The 16,388-nt window shown below is 40.5% G+C and overlaps 1 protein-coding gene across 1 annotated transcript; it reads right to left on the bottom strand.

Moving 5' to 3' along the window:
* Positions 1-1,269: 1,269 nt before the first annotated feature.
* LOC134482337 (ankyrin repeat domain-containing protein 7-like) lies at positions 1,270-15,214 on the bottom strand. Its single transcript, XM_063275827.1, has 4 exons — positions 13,902-15,214; positions 9,302-9,416; positions 8,400-8,573; positions 1,270-7,392 (listed from the first exon to the last, which is right to left on the bottom strand). Exons 1-4 carry the CDS (start codon positions 14,156-14,158, stop codon positions 7,228-7,230), a joined length of 711 nt encoding a protein of 236 aa, XP_063131897.1. The 5' UTR covers positions 14,159-15,214; the 3' UTR covers positions 1,270-7,227.
* Between the last annotated feature and the right edge of the window lie 1,174 nt (positions 15,215-16,388).

Below are 16,388 nucleotides of genomic sequence, written 5' to 3'. Positions count from 1 at the left end.
AAAAATGGGGTTCAGAGCTAAACAAAGAATTCACAGCTGAGGAATGTGAAACAGCTGAGAAACACCTAAAGAAATGTTCAACATCTTTAATCATAAGGGAAATGCAAATCAAAACAACCCTCAGATTTCACCTCATACCAGTAAGAACGGCTAAGATCAAAAACTCAGGTGACAGCAAATGCTGGCGAGGATGTGGAGAGAGAGGAACACTCCTCCATTGTTGGTGGGAAAGCAGACTGGTACAACCATTCTGGAAATCAGTCTGGAGGTTCCTCAGAAAATTGGACATTGACCTGCCTGAGGATCCAGCTATACCTCTCTTGCGCATATACCCAAACGATGCCCCAACATATAAAAAAGACATGTGCTCCACTATGTTCATAGCAGCCTTATTTATAATAGCCAGAAGCTGGAAAGAACCCATATGCCCTTCAACAGAGGAATGGATACAGAAAATGTGGTACATCTACACAATGGAATATTACTCAGCTATCAAAAACAATACCTTTGTGAAATTCATACGCAATGGTTGGAACTGGAAAATATCATCTTGAGTGAGCTAACCCAATCACAGAAAAACACATATGGTATGCACTCATTGATAAGTGGATATTAGCCCAAATGCTTGAATTACCCTAGATGCATAGAACACCTGAAACTCAAGATGAATGATCAAAATGTGAATATTTCACTCCTTCTTTAAAAGGGGAACAAGAATACCCTTGGCAGGGAATAGAGAGGCAAAGATTAAAACAGAGACTGAAGGAACACCCATTCAGAGCCTGCCCCACATGTGGCCTATACATATACAGCCACCCAATTAGACAAGATGGATGAAGCAAAGAAGTGTAGGCAGACTGGAGTCGGATGTAGATCTCTCCTGAGAGACACAGCCAGAATACAGCAAATGCATAGGTGAATGCCAGCACTGAATTGAGAATAGGACCCCCATTGAAGGAATCAGAGAAAGGACTGGAAGAGCTTGAAGGGGCTCGAGACCCCATATGAACAACAATGCCAAGCAACCAGAGCTTCCAGGGACTAAGCCACTACCTAAAGACTATACATGGACTGACCCTGGACTCTGACCTCATAGGTAGCAATGAATAGGCTAGTAAGAGCACCAGTGGAAGGGGAAGCCCTGGGTCCTGCCAAGACTGTATCCCCAGTGAACGTGATTGTTGGGGGGAGGGCGGCAATGGGGGAGGATGGGGAGGGGAACACCCATAAAGAAGGGGAGTGGGAGGGGTTAGGGGGATTTTGGCCTGGAAACTGGGAAATGGAATAACACTTGAAATGTAAATAAGAAATACATAAGTTAATAAAAAAAAAGAAAGTGATGTATACTTTCAAAATGGCATATTATCCCACTATTACAAACAAAGGCAGAATGAATTTTGCAGGTAAATCAATGGAACTTGAGAATATCCTCCGGAGTCCAAACAGGACATGTGTGTTATGTACTCACTTATAGATGGTTATTGGCCAAAAATACAGACACCATGCTATTATCCACAGACTCAGAAAAGCTACACAAGAAGGAATGCACAAGTGAGGATGCCTGTATCTCACTTAAAGGAGTGCATAAAGCAGTCCTAAGAGGAAGACGGAGGGAGTGAACTGAATAGAGAAGAGATACAGAGGGCTATGGGATGGGTTCGGAATCAGGTGTGGGTAAGGAAGAGGAGAGATGGATGGATGGTCCTGAAAGTGAATGGAAATCTTCAACTGACAAGGGTGAAGTTTTTTTTTTTTAATGAAAAAAGACAATGTGGGATACTATTCACCTACTAAAGACAAAGACATAATGACCTTTGCAGGTGAATGAATAGAACTTGAGAATAACTTCCTGAGTGACATAACCCAGACCCAAAAGACATGGATGGCGTATACTCACTTCTAAGTGGATATTAGCAATAAAGTACAGGATATCAATACTATACTCAAGACCAAAAGAAGATGAAGAAGAAAGGTCCAAGAGAGGATTTTGAATCTAACTTAGAACATACCGGAAAATACTCAGAGGAGGCAGAGGAAGGAAGGAACTAGGTGGGAGTGGGTAAATTTGAGACAACTGAGTGTTTCAGGATCGGGTCTGGGGAGATACAGGGGAGATGGCTTGACAGCCATGAAAATGAATGGATAGCTGAAGCTGGCAGGGGTGGAGATATCAAAAAAATTCACTTGGTCATCACATTAGATGCTGATAAAGTCGTTGATAAAATCAAGCACCCCTTCATGTTAAAAGTCTTAGAGACCTCAGTGATCAAATTTGCATACCTGAACCAGCCAATAAACACTAACAACTTATATGCAGAGAAACTTAAAACCAGAGAGTAAGCAAAGCTGCCCACAGACAAAAGAGACCTCACAAAATCTACCAAAGAACTCCTACACCAAAGGTGATAAACCCTTACAGAAAAGTGTCTGAATACAAGATTAACTCAAAAAACCAGCAGCCCTTCCTCATGCAACAGTTAAAAGGGATAAGAAAAATTTAGTCAAGCAAAACCCTTTACAGTAACCACAGATAACATTAAATAGCCCAGTACAACTCTAATCAAGCTACTTAAAGTTCTGCCTGTCAAAAACTTTATGTCTCTGAAAAAGGAATTAACAGGACATCTGAAGATGGAAAGATCTCCTATACTACAGATGGATAGGATTAACAAGGTGAAAATGGCCATCTTACAAAAAGCATCTTCACAGTCAATGCATTTCTCTTCAAAATTGCAAGACCATTATTTACAGACCTTGAAAGAGCAATTCTTTAAAAAACAAAAAACCCATGATAGCTGACAGATAGATGATAGATAGATGATAGATACATAGATGATAGATAGATGATAGATACATAGATAGATAGATAGATGATAGATAGATAGATATCTTGAATAATTAAATAATTTTTGGAGGTATCATCATCCCTGATATCAAGACATATCACAGAGCAATCATAACAAAAGCTGTATAGAATTAGTATAGAAACAAAAAGTTGACCGATGGAATCAAATCAAAGAAAAAACACACATACCTACCAACACATGATTTTGACAAAGGCAAAACCACACAATGGGGAAAATAGGAAAGTTTCTTCAACAAATGGTGCAGGTGTAACTGTATGTCTGCATGAAGAAGAATGCAAATAGATCTGTATTTCTCAACCTGCACAAAACTCAAGTTCATGTGGATGAAAGACCTTGACATTGAAACAGAAACTTCAATATACTGAGGACATCGGTACAGTAGACAATTTCCTGAACAGCACACCACTGTCCCAGCCTCTGATATCAATGATTGATAAATGGGGACTCACAAAACTTAAAAACCTCTGTAAAGCAAAGGACACCATCAAAAGGACAAAAGAGAAGCCTACATTTTGGGAAAAGATCGTCATCAGTCTTACACTTCACAGAGAAATAATGGTTAAAATATATAAAAAGCCCAAAAAGTTAGACAGCAATAAACCAATCTGAATATGGTGTACAGTGGTAAACGAAGCATTCCCAGCCGAGGATGCTCAGGAGGCCGAGAGACATCAAATGCTCATCTTCAGTCATCACTGAATGCAGATCAGAAGTACCCTGAGTCCATCCTACACCAGTCAGAGCAGCCAGAATCAAAACCTCAAGGGACAGCCATGCTGACAAGGATATTGAGCAAAGGGAACATTCCTCCATTGTTGGTGGGAGAGACATTAAAATCCCTTTTCTTTTTTTTTCTTTTTCTTTTTTTCAGAGCTGGGGACCGAACCCAGGGCCTTGCGCTTGCTAGGCAAGTGCTCTACCGCTGAGCTAAACTCCAACCCCTAAAATCCCTTTTGAAAAGCAATTTGGCGGGTTTTTTTTTTCCAAAAATTTTGAAATAGTTTTTACCTTAAGACACAACTATGTCAATCATGGGCATATACCCCAAACTTGCTCCACCATACCACCCAAGCACACTTGCTTAGCTATGTTCATAAAACCTCTCCTTGTAATAGCCATGGACAGGAGACAACTGAAAAACTGATTAAGGAAATGTGGTATATTTGCACAATGAAATAATACTCAGCTATGAAAAACATGGAATTTGAGAAAATTGCAGGCAAATGGATGGGATTGGCAAACATCATATTGGATGAGGTAACTGAAACCGAGAAGGACAGGCATGGTATGTACTCACTTAAAGGTGAGGACCTTAGCAGCCATAAATTACAGAATAACCAGGCCACAGTGCACAGACCTAAAGAACCTAAGTAATGAGGGCCCAAGGGAAGATGCGTGAATCTCACTCAGGAGAGAAAATGAAATAGATATCAGGATTCGATTGAGGGAGGGAAATTAGTAGGATGGGGAGGGGAACTAAGGTGCAGAGCAGGTGTGGTGTGGGAGCTGGGACAGAAGATACCAGTGGAGAGGCATCTCTGTGGTGAAACAAAGACCAGGAACCATGGGGGCTCTTAGCAGTCTATCTATGGAGCTGAGACTTGCAGAGCCTACTAGCAGCAGGTGATATGCAGCTTTCAGTGGTCATCTTCTGTACACAGGGGAGACTTCCAGGAGAAGGAGGAGAACACCAAAGCACTCAGAAAAACATCAACCCAAAATTTATCCTACCAGCAAGATATGCAGGTTAAAATGGAACGGACATTAAGGAGATACCAAACCAATAACTGGACCAACTTGAGACCCACCCTGTGGGAGAGAGCCAGTCTTTGACTCCATTAATGATATTTTGCTATGCTTGCAGACAGAAACCTTGGATAATTCTTCTGAGAGTCTTCATCAAGCACTGGATAGAAACAGATGTACACACCCACAGCCAAATAAATATCAGGTGGAGGTTGGGGCGTCTTGTGAAAGAGTTGGGGGAAGGATATTGAATTCAAAGGAGGACAGTGCCATTGAAGGTTCAGAAACACAACAAGAAAACCTACAGATTAACCAACAGGGGCCCATGAGGGCTCACAGGGACTGAACCACCTATCAAAGAGCACGTCAGGGCTGCACATAGACCCCATATTCAGAGGTAGCAGACGTGCAGCTTCACGTGCTCTTCATGTGGACTCCTGATTTACTGAAGTGAGGGCAGGTTCTCATTCTGTTGCCTGCATTTGGATTCCTTTCTGCTAGCTGGGCTGCCTTGTGTGGTCACAGTAGGAGAGGAGCTAAAATGTCCGCACTATTTTATCTAGGGTGAATAAGACCAGCTACAATATAGTAAATTTATATATGATATAAAAAATCTTACCTTCCAAAAATCTTACATGCTTCACTTCTTTTTTATGTGCTGGTCTTCTTGCACTGTGGCATAGATTTATAAGTTATGGTTATTGTACTATTCATAAGAAAAACATTTAGCGAGCATTTGAAGCCCTTTATATTTCAGTCCCCTGTATCTTAGTTTAGATGTTCACAAACAATGTTTTTTGAAACCGGATCTCACTATGTAGCCATGCTGGTCTGAAACCCACGCCATAGACCATGTTGTACTTAACTCACAAAGGTCTGTGTGTCTCCTCCCTCCCACAGTCTGGGATGTAATTCATGGAACTACAGGTCTAGTCAAACAATTTTGAATTTATTTTTCAGCAATTCACTATGACTGTTGACTGGTATCCTTGCGACTTTCTCAAGAGAAAACATGAGGCATGGTTAGCTTTTAAATAGAACACAAACTAAAAGGCTCAAGCATGCATACACACAATCAATCAATCTCTCTCTCTGTCTCTCTCTCTCTCTCTCTCTCTCTGACACTCTGTCTCTCTCTCTGTCTCTCTCTCTGTCTCTCTCTGTCTCTCTCTCTGTCTCTCTCTGTCTGTCTCTGTCTCTGTCTCTGTCTCTGTCTCTCTCTCTCTCTCTCTCTGTCTCTCTGTCTCTCTCTCCTCCCTCCCTCTTAAAAACTCTAAAGAGAATATTTGCCTTGCTCAGGGATGTATGGCAGTAGACTCTTAGGGAACACTAGGAGGAAAGATTCCAGGTCTGCAAGGAGATAAGAACTCCAGAGGACAAACAACAAAGTGAAATAACCTGGACGCCTGGGGCTCTCAGAGACTGAACCACCAACCACAGAACATACACGGGCTGGACTCACACCTTCCCACTCATATGTAGCAGAAGAGCAGCTAGGTTTTCATATGGGTCCCAGTCAACTGGGATGGGGCCTATCAAAAAGCTGTTGCTTATACATGGGATACCTCCTTCTAGCTGAGCTGCCTTGTCTGACCTTGGAGAGAGAGGAAGTGTCTACCCTTGCAGAGACTTGAAGTGCCAGGGTGTGGGGATACATAGGGGATCCATGACTGCTCAGAGGTGAAGGGGAAGGGGAACCAGAAAGGACTGTGGAATAGGGAGACTGAGACAGGGTCAGTGAGTTTGATGTAAAATGAATAAGAAAAAATAAAATTAAATATTTCAAAGAGCATTAAGTTTTGAAAGGAGAGTGAGCTCTCTCTAGAAAGGCTCACCTTAAAGCACAGATCTGTTGTCTGGAAATAATGGCTCAACATAAACATTAGGTAAACATGTGTACTAAACAGGGAATTTCAGCATAATAATTTTATTTCATATGGAAGGGTATATAGCTTTGTAAGATCAATTTTTTTAGAGCTAAACATTCACAAAATCTAGGAGAAGATTTATAATTCTAAAATACCAGAATATGTGGAAGGAAATGAACTATTTATATATCCACATTAAAAGCTCCATCTGAAATGTGATACAAAAATGTCTTGGAGTGCAATATCACCAACATTGCTAGTTAATTACAGGATGAAAGTTTACCGAACACCTCCTAGCAAAAGGTTGTTTTCTACTGCATTGGACATTTCAAACAGATCATTAGGAAACACTATTTATTACCTGTGATTATGTAACATATAATTCTAAAGATATGGCTTATACTGTCATTTTTAAGGTCAGAAATTATAAAATTTCAGACTCAGGGACTGGGGGTGTTTATTCATGGTAGAACATTTGCCAATGACACACATGACCTTTAATTCAGTGGCAAACTGTGTCAGAATAAAAAATACTGAAGTGGACCAACAGCTGATCTAGCTTATTCTTTGTCTTGGTTCATGACTCACGAACTGAACTACTGAGCTATGTAGTACTCCTGGTACTGCTGTTCTTTTGTTGTGTTGGAACAGTCTCTTTTCTAGCTCATATTTCGTGTGTAATAAGCTTTCTAAATATTTCTCTCAGAGTTTTTCAAATCATTTAATATCATATTAATATTCCTGACTTAAGCAATTCTCACCATCAAGAACAACACTAAGATTGTAGAAGAGAAGAAACTGTACCTGTTTGACACTTGCACGGCCTGTGCATCTGCACTCATTGATTCTAAGAAGTTTATCATTTCAGTCTGATTTTCATATGTTGCAAGTTGCAGTGGTGTCAAGCCATACTGTAAAGAAAACAATATTACATTTTATAAAACAACTTGTTTCTCAACTGAAAGTTCATCACAGATTTTGTGAACATAAACACACACTGTACTGAGTCACAAGGCATCATTTTTCCTACAACACCTGCTGTGCTTTCCACACACAGCTCTCTTCTTCCCTTTGACACATCTTTTGTCTACACAACACTGCATATGAACACCAATCCCTTCCAGAATTTTCACCAAACACTCAATGGTTCCAATCTTCTTAGCTCCAAAAACTAGGACCTCCATGGACACAACCCCAAAATATAAAGTTTGGTATGCCCCTGTTGAAGGAGTGTGCTCAAGAGGTATCTGGAGCAGAGTTTCTCAATCTGCACTCCAAATATATTTCTTTTCTAAACTAAGAATTATCTCCCAAGGGCAATAGCATCTTCTATGAATACCAAAACTTTTGAAAATCATAAAAATGTTTTGTATATTTTCTCAATGATCAGATTTTCTAATTTGCCTGACACCTCTCTCCTTTCCCAGTCTGCCCTCATTCCTGAGCCAAACACACATCAATACCTTCTTAGCAGCAACCCAGTTCTATATATTCTACAATCATTAAACTTGAAATGTATTTCTTTTCCTTGTTGGTGTAGATGTGATGTGATGTGATGTGTGTGTGTATGTGTGTGTGTGTGTGTGTGTGTGTCTGTGTGTGTGTGTGTGTGTGTGTAATCCTAAAGCCTATAATCTTGAATTTCAAACTTAAAGTCAACGCTGAGACAAAGTATGCTATTCTGTGGGTTTTTTGGCACTAATTATAAATACACACACACACAGACACACACACACACACACACACACACACACACACACACACACACACACACACACATATATATTTAAAGAGAAAAAGCGTTCCTCTGAAAACATTCAGTGAGAATGCTTGAGGTTCTGCATGTAGAAAATAGGTCTGAGTGTCCCAGCTAGAAGTAGCTAGAAGTGCATTGGGAATGAAGTTGAATGACCTTTACCTCTGTTTTGGCTTCAATATCTACGTTGTACTCCAGGAGCATCTTTACAATTGCTATGCTGCCCCTGGAAATGGCATGGTGAAAGGCTGTATTCCCACTGTAATCCATCAAATTTGGATTAGCATTGTGCCTGAGCAATACACAAACACAATGTGTGTTGTCCCGCTGCGCAGCCTGTGGAAATTGTACAAAGAAATACATCTTCACTTCAAGGAAGCCAAGGGAGACATTTCTACAATGGCACTGAATAGTTTCTCTGAAATCAGACAGAGTTTTAGTTATTCATATTTTCCTTCCATTTTGACACAAGGTCTTCTTAAATACTCCAGGCTTGACTCATTTAATGATCTCCCCACCACATCTTTTTCCAAGTGGTAGAATTAAGGGGTTCTACCAACCCACATAGATGTCCTAAGCACTCAGGTCTGTGTGGTTGGCTGTCACAATGCAGAGATTGCTTGTTTGCTTAGATTTTGTTCTTTTTGCCAATGTGATACATGCTTAATACTCCTGGAAAGATCCTCACTTGAGGAATTGGACTGGCCTCTGGGGCACTGTGTGGAACTATTTTTTTTTTATTTAGACAGAAGTAGGAAAGCCCAAAGTCTTGTGGTAGGGGCATGCCTGAGTTCAAAGTTGTATAAAAAAAAAGCTGAGCAAACCTGGGTAAAAGCCATGGAAAGCTGCATTCTCCCCTGATCTCTAGTTTAGTTCTTCCCCCCAGTTCCTGATTTGAGTTCCTGACCAGGTTTCCCATGAGGATCAACTGGGATGAATAAATGTAAGCTAAATAACTTTTTCCTCTCCTGAGTAAGTTTTGGTCTGTGTTTTCTCACAACAACAGAAACCAAACAAGGACACCTCTAATCCATTTCATACCAAAACAGATGGCCAATAGCTACCTTAATCAACGGTGTGCAGCCTTCATCATCCTGGATGTTAATGTTGGACTTATTTTCTAATAACAGTGTCACTACATCTGGATGGTTGTGGGCACTCGCATAATGCAGCGATGTCCTGCAAATTGAAAACACATTTAGCAACATCTCTGAATTCCCAGTAAGACTATCATCACCTGTAAGTACTACATAATATGAAGGTGATTTCTATCTGATGGAAGAAAGTAACTACAATGTTCTTATTTATTGAGGTCTACTCAAATGTTCATTTACTGTGCTAGGGATATGGTACATGACTCTTCCTATTTAAGGCAGGTGTTCTATCCTGACCTTCTTCGCTGCTCAAAGCAGCCTGTCTGAATCCTAGAAAAGTTCCCAAATTGATCTCAGCTTGAATTTAAGTCATACTCTAATATCTGGAACTTACTAGTTACTCCTCGGTATTTTCAGGAGCTCCATGACTCCATGTCCCCATCCAAGGGATGAACATTAAACATATCTTAATAGGGGCTACTCTGATGTTTCAGTTCGAATGGGGAAGAAATCTGCTACAACACTACAAGCATTTCCAGCTCCTGAGAGCTCAGCATTTCCTGATCATGGTAATGATTTCTCTTCCTAGTGATAACAAACAGAACTATTCTGTGAGAGAAAAACAGGATTTTATCAGCAGTACACATAAAAAAATTCATATAAAAGAAGTTTACATTTCTTAATCCTCCTATCTTATCCATTGTGGTTACCTTCATTTTCATTCACATTTTACCCTCTCTAAGAATGGAAGGTCATTTAACCTTTTTATTAGTTTACAACTATAATTAGCAATACTTTTAGCACTTTACAAAATTAAAGGTAATTATCATGCAACCCATTGTGGCCTACATTAAACAAAAATATGTCACAATCGACAGGTAAGTGGCAATTTTACCGGTCACTTGCATCTATGTACATTTTTAACAGTGAACAAAATATAAGCCCTCAGTCCTCAATACTTTCTTTTATTTTTATTTTCACATTTCATTTTTTATGCCCATATGTAACACTTCTATACTCGGTATAGAAACCAGGACCTCATGCTTTGCCATATATTGATCAATGTGCCCATGGACTCACACCAAAATCAGGTAAATATTGCTACAAGGTAATAACCTATGGTGGCATAGCTGCCTTGCTTGAGATTCATAGAGTTTCAGTAAAATGAAAGAAGGGTTCCAAAGAGTAATGTTCATTTCATGTTATATTTAAATTTATAGAATGTAAGGAAGCTTGACTGGGCAGAGAAATGAAGTTTTACAAATGGGAAGATCTTGAGAGATATTAGAACGTGTATTCTACACAGGGGATATCTAAGTTACATGTGGGGAATAAATGGACTGACAGAATGAAAAATTACCATTGGACAATTCAGTGTTTTTAAAGAAAATATTCAATGAACAGAAGAATATTTTAAAACTAAACTTCATTCTTGTATTCTTTATATGAAGCTCCACCTTAAAGACTAATTAACATCTTAGAATAACAAAATGATCAAGAAGCATGTGAACTAGGGAAAATATGGTGGTGTGTCATCGATTCCCCTTCAACCATAAAGACAGGATATAAGAATGAGGTGCTAACCTTTAAAAGTCTTGGAAAAATCAGGAATTCAAAGCTTACTATAAACATAGGAAAAGCAATATACAGCAAACCAATAGCCTACATCAAACTAAATTGAGAGAAAGTTGAAGGAATACCACTAAAATCAGGGAGTAGTCAAGGATGCCCCCTTAAACAAATTCAGCAAAGTGGCTGGATACAAAATTAACTCAAACAAATCAGTAGCCTTTCTCTATTCAAAGGATGAACAGGCTAAGAAAGGAATTAGGGAAACAACACCTTCAGAATAATCACAAATAAAATAAAATAACCCAGTGTGACTCTAACCAAGCAAGTGAAAATCCTGTTTGGTAAGAACTTCAAGTCTCTGAAGAAAGAATAGAAGATCTCATAAGATGGAAAGATCTCCCATTCTCACAGATTGGCAGGATTAACATTATAAAATTGGGCATCTGTCCAAAAGCAATCTACTGATTCGACGCAATCTCCATCAAAATTCTAACTCCATTCCCCATGGAGGTAGAAAGAGCGATTTGGAAATTCACTTGCATTAACAAAAAAACAGGATCCTGAGAACTATACTCAACAAGAAAAAAAATTCTGGGGGAATCACCCTCCCTAACCTTAAGCTGTATTACAGAGCAATAGTGATAAAAATGTTATGATACTGGTACAGCGATAGGCAAGTAGATCAATGGAATAGAATAGGAGACCCAGAAATGAACCCATACACCTACCTATGGTCACTTGATTTTTAACAAAAGAACTAAAACCATCTAGTGGGAAAAAGATAGCTTTTTCAACAACTGGTGCTGAATCAACTGGCACTCAGCATGTAGACTGCAAATCAAACCTTTTTTATCACCCTGTACACAGTTAAAATCCAAGCAAATCAAGGATCTCCACATAAAACCAGATATACTCAACTTAAAAGAAGAAAACATGGGGAAGAGCCTAGAATACATGAGCCTGGAATACTTGGGAAAATTTCCTGAACAGAACAGCAATAGTTTATTCTCCAAGATCAAGAATCAACAAATGGGACCTCATCAAATTGCAAAGCTTCTGTAAGGCAAAGAGTACTGTCATTAGAAGAAAATGGCTACTAACAGATTGGAAAAGATTTTTATGAATCCTACATCTGATAGAAGGCTTACATCCAATATACACATAGAATTCAAATAGTTGGACTCCAGAGAATCAAATTACTCTATTACAAAATGGGGAGCAGAGCTAAACAAAGAATTCTGAATTGAGGAATATCAAATGGCCAAAAAGAACCTAAATGACTGGTCAACATATTTAGTCATCAGAGAAAATGCAAATCAGTACCACCCTGTGATTCAACGCCACACCAGTCAGAGTGGCTAAGATCAAAACTCAGGCAACAGAGGTAGGCGAGGATTTGGAGAAGGAGGAACACTCCTCCTTTGTAGGTGGGAGAGCAAGCTGGGACAACTCTGGAAATCTGTTTGGAGGACCCAGCTTTACACACTCCTGTGCATATACACAAAAAGGGCTCCAATATAAAACAAAGAAACATATTCCATAACATTCACAACAGCCTTATTTACAATAGCCAGGAGCTGGAGAGAACCCAGATATCCGTTCATCTAAAGAGTTCACATGGAAAGACCCCTGGCTTCAACTGCATATGTAGAAGAGGATGGCCTTGTTGGGCACCAATAAGAGGAGAAGCTCGTGGTCCTGCCAAGGCTCTAGCCCCAGTGGAACGGAATGCTAAGGCAGGGAATCCGGAAGGAGTGGGCAAACGGGTGGGGGTGAACCCTCATATAAGAGGAGGAGGGACGATGAGCAAGGGGGTTCATGGTAAGAACCCACACACACACAGAGAAAAAGGAATGAGGGGCTGGGGTAGTTGTTAAAACTCAACTGGTAAAGCATTTGTCCTGAAAACCTGACTGCTGATCTTGGGATAAGGGGATCCGCAAAGCTCACTTGCCTACAAGTGTGAGGATCAGTGTGCTCCAAGACAGTAAATAAAGCACACCATGGACTTGCTTGAGTGGAGTCTCCAGAACAGAGGGACGATGGGCTGGAACCCACAGGGAGGCCTGCTTGCCTGAGCTCAGGCCTTAGAACCCCATGGTGGTACAACATAACTAGCAGTCGACATTGTCTCTGACCACCACACCCTAAGCTCCACACGTGTGGGGCACAGGAAGTGAGATGAGGACAATCTCTGTCCTTCACATGTGTATCGATGTAAAAACAACAGTACAGAAGGTGATTACATGGGAGCATGGTCACAGTTCCAGTTCTAAATGTCTTTGATCCATTATTATTTTATACTATATTATTATATTGTATCATATACATTATATTATATTATACATTATTATATTGCATCATATTATGTATTAAGAAAGTCGTCATAGAAACAGGGGGAGTGGGAAGTGGGATGGAAGAGGCAGGACAGGACATAACATTGAAATGTAAATGTATGAACTATCTAATAAAAATGAAAAAACAGAAAACAACAACAACAAAGAAGAAAGAAAATCTAGATAGGGGTCTTGGCAATAACAGCTCTAGTTTTGTTTAGTAGAGAACTCAGTTTGATTGCTAAGACACACAGGGCAGCTCACAACTGTCTATAGCTGCAGTTCCAGGGGATCCTGCACCAGGTTCTATCACAATGGTACACAGAAAATACACAGAGGCAAAACAACGGTATTTATGTGTGTGAGTGTGTGTGTCTTTTTGTATGTTTACAAAATGTAAGGGTTAACATAAGAATAAAATTATGTAGTTTCATTAAGGCCTAGGAGCTGCTGTTCCACAGTGTGGAGGTCTCATACGACTAAGAGCATTTAGCAGGTATAAAACCCAGGGGTCCCCAGTGAAAATGAGCCTATGTATGACCACTCTCTACCCTCAGATTGTAGCCCTGGAAGTTGATTTGTCTTCCTCCTTAGCCCTGAGTGTCCCTAACAGTTCCCACCCTCCTCCTTTTACTCCCCTCATCAATTTGAAGCCCCATTACCTGCCCCTCCAATCAGATTCATCCACATGATGATGACACTCATGGATCATACTTTCAATTTTCTCCACGTCCCCAACACAGGCCGCTCTTTGTAATCGACCCACGGGATCATACCCGATCAGATAGAGGGGAAATTTCGTCGTTTTCTTTTGACGCAGGCATCCAAAACCAGGACAGGAGCGCCACAGACGGGTGTACCAGCGTCCCCTTCTGGGGAACTTCAATGCCAGAGCATCATATTCAAAATCTTCCTCCATTATGGAGCTCTAGGGCCGCCCAGGACCTTCTTACCCTCTCTTCCCTCCCATTTAGCTAATCTCCACCTCCCAAATTATACGATAAGAGTTTGCTAAAATCACCAATTCTTGCCAAAGAAGTGTAGGCAAGACCTGCTCGTTCAGGGTTAATTGAACTATACTTCATCACCTAGTAACACAGCTGCACTGGCACCACCATAGTGACATGCTCTGAGCTCACAATGGAGCTGGCTTACGGACTGTACCCTATGCTTATGCTCCATGTGTGCCCCCCTCAGACTCCACTGTTAGGAGCCCAGCCCCCTCAGTGCTTGTTCAAAGCTCTGTCAATGTTGACGCTGAAGTAGATCTATTTGCATGGCCTTCAAAGGGAGTACTGAGGGCAGTTAGGGCAGCCATTGCAATCTGTAACCCTAAGACTGGCCTGATGGACCTAAAAAAATCATCCTGATTTAGCAAACCCAGACCCAAAACAACAAACATTTCATGTGTCTGCTGTTAAGGATGTTAGGTTTTAAGTATCTGATATGAGAACTACAATCTGGATAACCACACAGGATTCCTGACTATCTACTAGGGAACTAGGGGGCAGAGGAATATCTGCCCAGGAAGAGGAAGGAGTGTATAGTGTTGGGAAGAGATAAAGAAAAGCTAGAATAGGAGGGGTTAATGAGAGGGAACCAGGAGAAATGGGTAGAGGCAAAGGGTACACACTTCTACCTCCCTCGCATTTTTCAAGCCCCATTACCCTCCTTTCATATTCATCAACATGATGTTGACTGGAGTTGATCACTCTCTCCAGTGTATCCAGGTCACCTGCAGGCTGCATGTTGGAATGGGCACACAGATTCATACTTGATAAGGAAGAGGGTCAGTTTCTTTTTCTTAACCAAGCACCCACTGCCCTGGCATGCAAGCCTAGGTAAAGTAGGAAATAAGGGGAGGGACAACAAACACTAAAGTCCCTTTGAAAAAATTAAATGGAAATCTGCTACTCTATTAGCTTCCTATATGTATGGAATACATATGGAGCCAAAAACTAACATGATACGAGGCTCCACCTAGACATGTTGTGCCACCAAGTTACAAATCCAGCAACAGGAATGGGTGGCAACCTGTTGAGTCATTACCCAAAGGGTCCTATAGAAAACCTTGACCATCACAAGCCAGTGCCAAGACTATTGGTTGCTCTATACAATCTGATGTTCAGGACTGACTTCTGAAGATAACATTTCTGTCATCACAGGGGGGGATAGGTTGAGCCGGGGTCTAACTAGACTCTTCACACTACTAACCAGAGTTCATAATACTGGAAGGTAACCTGTCTGCTACTGGAGGGCAAAGGTAATCCTCAATATCAGTCAGCTTCAAACCCTGAAACCTACAGTAACACCTACAAAGAAGCTCAAAGGCATCTTCAAATCTAATTATAGGCGATCTAGAACCCTCATATCTTCACAGGCCCAGACATACATATAGTGCACACACAGACACGTAGGCAAAACATTCATACATGTGAAAGAAGCATAATCTTTCAATAATAACATGTTTACAGGTATGTAATACACTTATGCAGCAAATTCATCTTTTTCAAGTATATAATCTAGGAGTGCATTCTTACTATGTCATTAAAATTATGCATCCCTTATACTATTGGTTTTAAAAATATTTTAAGTTTGAGAAAACTCTGTGGCCATTAGAAGGTACTCTTTATTCCTCCAGATCCTACCCCCTATCAACTTGTTAGGCACCAGCTCAGCCTATCCCTCTTTAATGACAGAAGTGTTACTTTAAGTATAGGAACTTAAGATCAGGATGTGTAGAGCACACCATAGCCCATGGTGTGCCTAGGTTTCACGGATGCTTTGAGTTAATGAGTAAACTGGCTGCAATCCAATCTAACATTTGGTCTCATTCGGTTGGTTTTTGGTGTAGATGTTGTCGTCGTTGTTGTTGTTGTCATTGTTGTTGTTGTTGCTGCTGCTGCTGCTGCTGCTGCTGCTGCTGTTGCTTCTGACATTGTTTGATAGATTGATTGGTTTTTTGGTGTCTGGTTTTTTGAGGTTTTTGTTTGTTTAATTGATTCCTTGTGTGAGTGATTGGTTGATTTTTCAAGAAAGTTTGTCTCTGCCCACCCCCTTCTCTCTCTCTCTCTCTCTCTCTCTCTCTCTCTCTCTCTCTCTCTCTCTCTCTCTCTCTGTGTGTGTGTGTGTGTGTGTGTGTGTTTGAG

The sequence above is a fragment of the Rattus norvegicus genome, chromosome 16 (genome assembly GCF_036323735.1).
Source record: "Rattus norvegicus strain BN/NHsdMcwi chromosome 16, GRCr8, whole genome shotgun sequence".
NCBI lineage: Eukaryota > Metazoa > Chordata > Mammalia > Rodentia > Muridae > Rattus > Rattus norvegicus.
The sequence above is the reverse complement of the archived record's forward strand: the minus strand, read 5'-3'. Positions and strand labels throughout refer to the sequence as shown.

Coding starts and splice junctions, on each gene's coding strand:
- LOC134482337 (XM_063275827.1), bottom strand. CDS start 14,158: ATGGAGGAAGATTTTGAATATGATGCTCTGGCATTGAAGTTCCCCAGA. Junction 9,417..13,901: donor GAATCTGATTGGAGGGGCAG/GTAATGGGGCTT, acceptor TTCAATTTGCAG/GACATCGCTGCATTATGCGA. Junction 8,574..9,301: donor GCTGCACACCGTTGATTAAG/GTAGCTATTGGC, acceptor CAATTTCCACAG/GCTGCGCAGCGGGACAACAC.